This window comes from Perissodus microlepis, chromosome 20 (genome assembly GCF_051167445.1).
Source record: "Perissodus microlepis isolate ML-2025 ecotype Zambia chromosome 20, ASM5116744v1, whole genome shotgun sequence".
NCBI lineage: Eukaryota > Metazoa > Chordata > Actinopteri > Cichliformes > Cichlidae > Perissodus > Perissodus microlepis.
Window position 1 is genome coordinate 3,247,077 of NC_140480.1, and position 10,959 is coordinate 3,258,035.

The window sequence follows — 10,959 nt, forward strand, 5'->3', positions numbered from 1 at the left end:
AACATGCATCACTCAAGCGGACAGAGAATGGGTGTTTGGACAGCTGCAGTGGCAAGCATTACCCTGCCTTCAGAGATAACAACTATCAGCAGAGGAGGAAATAGAAGAGCTGGTCACGCCTTCACTGCTATGACATGCTACAGTTATGTTGTCATCCTGAGGTTTCTGTCTGTCACCACAAACCCACAGAGCTAATAACAGTTAGCAAACACTAACTCAGAGGATCCTGTCAGGCCGTCAGACTGTCAGCAGGAGCAGCGAGGCTCTGAAAGCACCATTTCTGCACGGGCGCAAGCGCATGTTATTATACGCAAACATTCCCCCGTGTGTGAAAAAACACACACACACTACCTAATGCACATCAACTCATGCGGCTGTCAGTGAACACTTCTCGTTCTGAGAGTGCTGGTCCTTCATTTCATTACCTCTCCCTACTGCCGGACACTTACAATCCCATTACCCTCTACACGTCAGCGCTGGCCGAGCCACAGCTTCTCTACACAGACAAACACCCTCATCCAAAAATCAGAGGCAGCACAGAGCAAGGGCACATGTAGGTCCCATATTCACAGCCACACAGTCAGCGAGGAAAGAAGTGCCAAAGTCTTCAATGCACTCCAATTTTTGTCACCAGATTACGAGAGGATTTTACTCGAGATTAAGGGCTTTCAACATTTTGAAAAGATTACCGCTATATTTTGGTGCGATCGGACTTGTGAACAATTTCTTAACTAAATCTCTGGCTGCTCTCGTGGCAGGTCAACAGTTTTGAGATTTCCAATTTAAAAAAAGGAAAGAAAAAAAACTAAAAACGACTAAACCAACAAATTACACTCCTTTTAAATTCATTGAAAACCTTATAAATGTAAACATCCAAAGTGCTCCGAAGCAATCCTCTCCCTTCACCCCAGGGAAATTGCACAAGGCTATGAAAGGCAACAAGGCAATCACTTGGTGGCTGAGGTTTAAGACCACAGTTGTCCACAAGCATCCTGCAAAATAGAAAATAGACTTCCTCAGCTGCTCCGCAAGCACATTCACCAAATCTGACGCTACACCACCCCATCTCCTATTACCACTGTGCAGGAAAAGGCTGCAGAGCACTGTTGGCTATTTATGATTTCCCCCCCACATATGAAGAAAATATTTTCCCCATTTCTATTAGGAGTAAAACAAAAAAGGGGAAAGGGAAGAAGACAGGAAACAGAGACGGCAATTTATATTGATTTTGTGCATGGAAGCAAATACTCCAGCGTGGGGAAATTCACAACCAGTGTAAACGGCTGCGTTTTGCAGGCTTCCTTTTGTTTCTCCCTCTCCCCCCCAGCTCTGCCTCATCTACGGACTACGGCCAAGCATCCATGCCCCGAGTGCACTCACTGGAGCACAAGGCCCTGCAAGAATGAAGCCTATTCAAACAGCCTGCCTCCAGATGCTCGCCAAAACAGTCCTCCAGGCTACAGCGGGGAGCAGGAGAGGGGAGGGAGAGCAGGAAAGGGAGATAGGAATCCGATAGCCTGTCATTAACAGGCCAAATAAATTGAAGAAAAAAAAAATCTCAGGCAGAATTACTGCTCTCACGTGTGATGTTTATAGGTGTAAGCCTTACTGTTTGGTCTCCTGCAGTGTTTCAAAGACTTGTCATGCCTCGCCAGGGAAGGCGTTTGTTGTTTTAGATAAATAGTCTAATATGAAATGTCCACTGTGACACACACACAGACTTCAAGTGAGATGAAATCTATATAGGAGCACTGTGTGGGAGATTTTCTTCAGTGTAAACCAATCTTATACATTAGGGCTGCCACAAACGATTATTTTGATAGTCGACTAGTCACCAATTATTTTTGCGATTAGTCAACTAAAACGTACAGCTTACTGCACAAGCATGCATCTGCTCTTATATAACTATCATTAGCTTACAGCTTTAAGTGTTTAAGGTATGTGCTAACTAAAAATAAAGATAAGTTGATAGTTTATTAAATTTTAATGAAATTTGCAGATTGTTTCCGTGAAGTTTAATAAACTCCTTGCTATCTAAAATATAACAGGACACCGGAGTATATTCTCCAGCATCTCACACTTCTGATAATCAGCTGTCTCCTTGACGTTTATTCAGCTGTGTAAAAACTATAACTTTAATCTCAGCCAAACCGATTTACTCAGGAACAAATAAAATACTGAAAAAAGCCAAACAATAACATTTTTAAGTTATCTAAGTGACTTATATATATATTTAACCTGAGTAGCGAAAGACAGCGGTGGGTTTGAAAACGATTTGCCGGGAGTCCGGTGTTCTCACCGGCTCTAGTGAGCCTTGCCCCCGGCTAGCTATCGAGCTAGTGGGTAACAGACGTTCCGTGGAGCGCTTTTGAAAATATGTGGTGTCTTGATAAACTGAGCAGATATTTGAGGTTTACGCAGCTACATTCTCGCCTGAAAATATGTTTAACGTTTATTTTGTGACCCAGAAAGAATAATAAGAGTAATATTAAAACTAACTAGCTGCCGCCATTGTTGGAAACTGAGCTGGGCTGCGCTATGAATTCTGGGACAGAGCTACTTCTTCTTCTTCTTCGGGATTTAACGGCAGCTGGCAACCTTGTACATGCAGTGCTGCCATCTTCTGTTTCAGTCCGTTATTACACTCTTAAATCCTGCTACTTATTCCTGCGGCTTTTGTGATCTTACAAAGCTTCAAACGACGTGTCGACTATTAAATCAGTCGTCGACGATTTTGATAGTCGACTAATCGTGATAGCCCTATTATACATTCATAACATCCACCTTGAAGTTATCCATATAAATTTCCTTTTTTTCAGATGCATGCAAATGCTAGAATAAAAGAAATGAAATCTCTTTATATACTCCATTGTCAGTCTGCTGGTTACCATTTGACATAAAGATACAGCAGAAACGGCTCAGAAATTAAAAGTAAATATATAGGACGAAGCACAAAGTGACAGCTAAACCAACAGAGAAGTCAGTCGTTGCAGACCTTCCCCTTACTGAGCTTTTACATGACGTGTTGTAAAGAAGTGGCCCCGTGCGAGTGAAGCAGCAGATCAATGCAATATTAATGTCTCAATCAGCACCAAGTTATCAAGCAGCAGCTGAGAGAACAGCACTGCGGGCACTGTGAGCATGACCCTCAGCTACACGATTCTCCTCATAATGATAACATATATCGAATATAGACTCAAACATTTATTCCCCCCTGCCTGCCCCATATGTCTCAGTCTCAGTTGTGACACAGGTGCACGTTTATTTCTCCAAGAATAAAACACTTTTCTTGTGAATGCTATATCACCAATGCTAACAGAGCTTCTTCAAAAGAACAGCCTGATCAAATATTTGCTTTTCCAATCAGCATCTTTATCTCATTATGTCAGCTCTAAATATCCAATATACAATGAAGGTTTACACTACGAAGGACTTTCAACTCATCATCCTGCACAAACATCATTTGTCATTCTTGGGGTCTGGGAGCCACATTGGCCACACAGGTTTGAAAACCAGAATGAAAAAAAAAAGTGAACTGAGTCGACAGTGTCTCAGCATTTTTTGTATTAATCAGTCTGATATTTAAATATGAAAAACAAGTCAAGCTGTATCTTGGAACTGCACACTGAAACCAAATCTATGCTCAGAGGTGTTGTGGAGAGCAACATGCCAGTGCAGGAGGCCTTGTTGGATGCTCCGGTCAAGTGTGACACCTAGCGGCCAGGTCCAAGAAGTACATCCTAACGCTGGCAAATCTTAAAATATGAGACTAAAGTCTTTTCTAGTAAAAATAAAAAAAGTTTATCTCCTGATGTTTTTAGTTGTTAATCAGACAGACACTTGTCCAAGTGTAGGTGTAGGACCTTTTGACTAAGACATTTAAGCATTAGGTTGTTAAAAAAGAAAAAATTCACCTTAAGACTAGAATTTTGGAAATCGAGCAAAAGCAAAAGTAGAATCCAACTAATAAGGGAATTTTTAAAAAGCCATTTATATATTAGCCAATAATCATTCAATTGTATTTACATAGAACCAAATCACAAAAGCAGTCACCTCAAGCTTCTTTATATTATAAGAATAGAGAGAAACAGAGAAACAGAGAAAATCCCAACAATCAGTTATCAGATGACGATTTATGAGTAAACATTTGGTGACAGTGAGAAGGAAGAACTCCGTTTTAACAGGAACAAACTTCCAGCAGAGCCTGGATCCGAGAGGGGCAGCTGCAGCCAGTTGGGGGTTAGGTCAAGGTCAGTGAGATTCAAACTCATCCAAGATTTTTAGTAGCTGCATCTATGGTGTCAATGTCAAAGTCCTACGATGCCTCGTTCACGAGTTACGGCCTTGACCAGATTTTCAGAAAACCTGACCTCTGACCTGGTTGAGGTCAGTGAGATTCATACGTGTCAACTATTTTTAGTAGATACTCCTGTGGCATTAATTTAAAGCTCGTACGCTGCTTCGTTTTCGAGTTATCGCATTCACAAGCTTAGCTATCCACACCACTGGTGGGGTGACGAAAATACCATCAGCCTTTTAACGGCTGAGGGGTAATAGTGTGTATGCACACACACACAATCTAGCCAACAATTTAACACAGACACTATTTGAGTCCTCACCACTGTCTGCTCAGTTGTGATGCTGCTCAGTTGTGATGCTACTCTGTACATATCGTACAACATACAGTGTCATTTATGTGACAGTCAAGTAGTCTGCTAGTATATATAGGGTTTAATGAAAGCTAGCCCACCTTTAATATGTTTAAAAGTAAAAGAAAAACAAACACACAAACAACACATTAGTTGCCCAGAACACAGAACCTAGAACACATTTATCCAACAGATTCAGTGCATTTTCAACTTTGTCTGCACTATTTGTCAAGTTATAATACTTGCCAGATGCCTCGGTTGAGTGAGGCTCTTGAAGGTCAGAGAGAGGATGTTCTGTACTTTGTTCACTCATCTGTCCAGAAGTCCTTCACTGGGTTATACACTGCAGATCTGAGGAGTCCAGCTCCTGGCCTAAAACATTTATGAAAAAGAACAGAAACATTTCAATCAGGACCGTTATGTTTCAAAGAAGATTGGCTTTTCCATCTGCAGTCATTCATATGGGACAGTATGGCTCCGTTCTGGGACTTCCATGTTTTCAAAACAGGCAAACCCTGAGGCACGCAGAGATCAGCAAGGAGACTCAGCACTGAACAGAGCTGTTTCACAGACAAAAGATAGGACACTGGTTAAGTCACGGCTTGAGATCTGACCACTGAATGTGAAGTAAGGTCTCATCTGAGCCATCAGCTGACGTGGGCTGGTACTGGGATCAGCTGGTCTGCCAGGACTGGCTAAGATTGACTCTGTGGCCCACCTGAAATAACTGCTCCATCAAGTAAATGTCATCGTTCTAAAGGTAGCTTATATAGATCTTTCCACATCTCACAGGCAGCATCAAGGCTTCTTCTCAACACAGTACAGTTTCTGAGAATTATTCTATTGTGGGCCACACAGATGCGCAATTATTAATGCAGCTACAGGCTCCCAGACCTGTAAACTGCACCATGATAACTTACCCAACTTGAGTGCACACTTGCACACAGTCAGAGAAGTGCATTTGTAACGTGTTAGCTCACCTCCGTGTGTGCTGTGGGAGAGACGCTAATGTGTGAGAGGTTTTTGTGTGCCTCAGACTTGCTGTTATCCAGTGGCTGCAATTGGGTTAATTGAGGCCTATTTAATTGCAGTCATGGTCCGCGAACTAGTCCTGTGTGATAGCAAGTAAATACAGAGCCAATATTGCCGATATCAATACCGATACCTGTGACCTATAAAAGCAGCTCATGCAGGAGAGCAGTGAGTGAGTTGGCTTTTTTGAAGACCTGAAATGTAATTGTCTCTAAAGCTCTTCAGGACAACTTCTGTTGTTTAAATAGGCTACAAATCAAACAGACATGGCAGTCAACAGGGAAAGGTTCAGACATCTTTTTTCATAGTGCATGTTCGAGGTGTATTTTTTTTTCATTTCCAAACAAATTATTTAACACAATTTTTCGAGCGACATGCAGAACTAATGCAAACAAAGTATCGATCCCATCTTGGTAGTATCAATACCTCTGCTGGTATCGATACTGTGGATGTTTGGATCCATACTCTCACCTCTGCTGGAAACACTGCTGTTACATTTTCTGTCTTTCTCTGGTCACGAGGGGAGCAGAAATAGCAACAAATATGACATCACAGTTCTATAAAGATACTTTAAATAAAAAGTAGAATGGTTTTAATGTTGCTCATAAAAATACCTTATTTTATAAATAACCCCTTCGTAAATCATCTTCACTAAAGTCTATTTACTAATGTAAGTAAAGATATTAGACATAAAAACATCGGAAAGTCTTGATTTTCTCTTCTTAACTGACAGGAGCAGCACATGGCATCGTGGTCTGCTGCTGTAGCCCTTCTGGATGTAAGAAGTGGGTATTTGAGTAACAGCTGACTTCCAGTGTGCTGATTCTCCATTGACTTTTCGCCTCAACGAGGCATTTTCACCCAGAGAACTAACGCTCACTGGATATTTTCTCTTTTTCAGACCATCCTCTGTAAACCTCAGAGGTAGTTGTGGAAAATATGAGTAGAGCAGCAACTTCTAACATATTCGGACTTGTAAAAGAAGGTCCAGTTGGTTGCCATAAGTTAGGAAAAGATGTCGTGGAGTTTACATGTTTATGTTTGTTTGTTGTTGTCAGCTTGACCCTTGTCCAAATATGGTCATATCTGGTTTATTTATTTAAAATAATCTTGTACCTACAAACAATGATTAGCTTTCTACTCTTCAAAGACAGCACAAAAAAATCCAACTGGATGATTGCAGAACTGCAACTAAACAGCAAGCTGACTAGAATTCCAAATTTTCAGAAGCGAGCGACACGATTTAGGAATCACGTGGTCGTTGTCAGACACCAGAACAATTTCTTCGCACCTGCTTCTGTCTGTGTTAGTCAGAGTGCGCTCTGACTTTTGACCTTTCTGGAGAATACACACAATTCTTGTTGAGATGAGCCATGATCCACACCACCATAATGACTAACAGGCTCATCAGCTGTAGGAGGTGGCCCGTATGTCACACTAGGACACCTGCTGTCTTTATAAAGTGACAGAGGTAATCAGTACTTGTAGTTTAGTGTATCTTCAAGGTGTGAAGGGGCTTTTTCGGTGGCTTCTTCATCACTACACTTGCAGCAGCCAGGAAAGCACAGCTCTTCACTGGAGAGGTCTTAGGTTTCTCTGAGGTGAGCTGATTCATTCAGACCTAAACTTGAAAAATAAAAATAAATTTAAAAAAATAAAAATCTGTTCAAATGATTTAGAATAAACAACCTGTTTGTATCTTTGCTTTTGTTTTTGTTTTTTTTTAACTAGGTGACCTGAGGATGAATCTGCCTGTGCTGTGTTTGCTGCTCCTTTGTATTTTTTCAGATACTCAGCAGGTGGTTTTGGACAAATCCGGGCCATCAAGGTATTATGTAGTGTCCAGTTTCATGTTTGGATTATTAACTGCAGTTCTGAAATACGTTTGTCAGTTAAACATTCTTCGTTGTCTTCAACACTTCTTCTCCTAGATGGCTCTCATATCGGATGGAAAAGGGACATCATATGGTCCGAAAGCTCAAAAGGCATTCAGATGGAACATTCACCAGTGATTTCACACACTATCTTGATAAGATTAAGGCTAAAGACTTTGTGGAGTGGCTGACCGACCCCAAACAAGAAGGCTGAGCTGGAAAGTAACATTTGTTTGGACGCTGTTTGGATTTCATGAGGGTTTCGTAGAAGTCACTCGCTTGAATTCGTCAGTTTTTATCCACAGTTGAATGTTAATTGCAATTATTTGCTTTTACATATATGTTTCACAGATGTTGTGAAGCTCTGCTCGACATTGCGGCAGAAGTATGAAACCACCGGGATAAAACATGTTCCCATCACTGCGTTACATCATCTAGCACCATTTTTAAAAAAAAAATTACAATGAGTCTGCATTAAACAACACAATGCTGGTATCCTAAGATAAAGTGGACATTTAACATTTTATCTCGGCTTCATTATTTTAAAATATTCAAATTATTTTCTGTGAAATGTAAAGATCATTTACAGCATTACAGTTTTTAGAACCGAATCTGTTTTATTTATTTATGTATTTATTTCCATAAGGAAATGGGGAGAAAAGGATGCGTGGTTTGTTTTGTTCTGCTTTCTTAAACAAATCTCTGCAGTATGAATAAACCGAGATGCCGAATGAAAAGGAAAAAAACTTGAATTTGGGATCTTTTCCAAAGCACTATGAATTCACTTGTATGCATTTCATGTTGTGTAACACATTTTAGGATTAAATCTTATAAAGGGATGTTTTGTACTGACACTATAGACCGATAACAGGGTACTATAAATGGAATAAATAAGTATTGAATAAATGGAATGAAAAAGGAATGAAGGAAATGACCACATAGTGTTCCCAAAGTGAGACCTGCAAGCAGATGCTAGTCTTTACATACAGGGAGTGCAGAATTATTAGGCAAATGAGTATTTTGTCCACATCATCCTCTTCATGCATGTTGTCGTACTCCAAGCTGTATAGGCTCGAAAGCCTACTACCAATTAAGCATATTAGGTGATGTGCATCTCTGTAATGAGAAGGGGTGTGGTCTAATGACATCAACACCCTATATCAGGTGTGCATAATTATTAGGCAACGTCCTTTCCTTTGGCAAAATGGGTCAAAAGAAGGACTTGACAGGCTCAGAAAAGTCAAAAATAGTGAGATATCTTGCAGAGGGATGCAGCAGTCTCAAAATTGCAAAGCTTCTGAAGCGTGATCATCGAACAATCAAGCGTTTCATTCAAAATAGTCAACAGGGTCGCAAGAAGCGTGTGGAAAAACCAAGGCGCAAAATAACTGCCCATGAACTGAGAAAAGTCAAGCGTGCAGCTGCCAAGATGCCACTTGCCACCAGTTTGGCCATATTTCAGAGCTGCAACATCACTGGAGTGCCCAAAAGCACAAGGTGTGCAATACTCAGAGACATGGCCAAGGTAAGAAAGGCTGAAAGACGACCACCACTGAACAAGACACACAAGCTGAAACGTCAAGACTGGGCCAAGAAATATCTCAAGACTGATTTTTCTAAGGTTTTATGGACTGATGAAATGAGAGTGAGTCTTGATGGGCCAGATGGATGGGCCCGTGGCTGGATTGGTAAAGGGCAGAGAGCTCCAGTCCGACTCAGACGCCAGCAAGGTGGAGGTGGAGTACTGGTTTGGGCTGGTATCATCAAAGATGAGCTTGTGGGGCCTTTTCGGGTTGAGGATGGAGTCAAGCTCAACTCCCAGTCCTACTGCCAGTTTCTGGAAGACACCTTCTTCAAGCAGTGGTACAGGAAGAAGTCTGCATCCTTCAAGAAAAACATGATTTTCATGCAGGACAATGCTCCATCACACGCGTCCAAGTACTCCACAGCGTGGCTGGCAAGAAAGGGTATAAAAGAAGAAAAACTAATGACATGGCCTCCTTGTTCACCTGATCTGAACCCCATTGAGAACCTGTGGTCCATCATCAAATGTGAGATTTACAAGGAGGGAAAACAGTACACCTCTCTGAACAGTGTCTGGGAGGCTGTGGTTGCTGCTGCACGCAATGTTGATGGTGAACAGATCAAAACACTGACAGAATCCATGGATGGCAGGCTTTTGAGTGTCCTTGCAAAGAAAGGTGGCTATATTGGTCGCTGATTTGTTTTTGTTTTGTTTTTGAATGTCAGAAATGTATATTTGTGAATGTGGAGATGTTATATTGGTTTCACTGGTAAAAATAAATGATTGAAATGGGTATATATTTGTTTTTTGTTAAGTTGCCTAATAATTATGCACAGTAATAGTCACCTGCACACACAGATATCCCCCTAAAATAGCTAAAACTAAAAACAAACTAAAAACTACTTCCAAAAACATTCAGCTTTGATATTAATGAGTTTTTTGGGTTCATTGAGAACATGGTTGTTGTTCAATAATATAATTATTCCTCAAAAATACAACTTGCCTAATAATTCTGCACTCCCTGTATGTTTAAGGAGCTCTATGAGGATGACAAGGGAAGAATCCACCACTATACTCTTTATTTATCCACTGTTAATATCATGGAGTGATCAGCACAGACTGAAGGAACATTTTCTTATTTTTAATTTCACAGTTATATCAGACCAAACCTTTCCAGTGATTAAAAAAATCTATCTGTTGTCAAAAAATGATTGAATCTATTTGTTAAACTTGTTTAACAATTAAAGAAAACAAACCAGCACTAAAATAACAATTAGCAAGTTGAAGCACGATGCTCTGAACAGACACAGTCTTATATCGTCTCCCTAAATTGGAAATCAGTCATGAGAACTTAAAGGCCTTTTATCTGCTCGTATCTGTTTATACACGACAGAGACCACGGGTGGGTGCTGTTGTTCGGCAAATCGAAGGAATCACGCAGTTCATGCACAGGACAGGTTGATTTGGGAATTAAATAAATCAATATAAAAAATAAAGGCATTTGTTTTGTTTTTTAAATACACATTTGCACTGTTGCACAACAAGGTTATGAAATCAGTTGCCTATATAGTCAGTATTTCGTTGACAAGGAGGTGCTGGCAGATTTCATGCCGGTGGAGAGAAACAGTAGGCCAAAGCTAGTGGAGGATGGTGGTGCAGGTTTTCATCTATATGTGCCTCTGTAATGTTGGGAATAAATCGAGGGAGGGGCTTTTCACGTTTTATGAGACTCACTGGTTTCTTCCTCTCTGGTTTCCGTTCTCCCTCCTCAGGGGAGAACAGGGGGGGGAGGAGGGGAGAAGGAGGGAGCATCATCCTCTGATCTTAGTCAAGGGTTGAAACGGGATCAGATAGTATGAACACACCCCCTTTTAACTCC

The 10,959-nt window shown here is 40.8% G+C and overlaps 1 protein-coding gene across 1 annotated transcript; it reads left to right on the plus strand.

Annotated features, from left to right (window-relative positions):
* Positions 1-4,320: 4,320 nt before the first annotated feature.
* Positions 4,321-7,769, plus strand: LOC146363817 (pro-glucagon-like). The gene is made up of 4 exons (XM_084916652.1): positions 4,321-4,386; positions 6,415-6,466; positions 7,413-7,521; positions 7,613-7,769. The coding sequence occupies exons 1-4, from the start codon at positions 4,321-4,323 to the stop codon at positions 7,767-7,769; spliced, it is 384 nt and encodes a 127-aa protein (XP_084772778.1).
* The last annotated feature ends 3,190 nt before the right edge of the window (positions 7,770-10,959 follow it).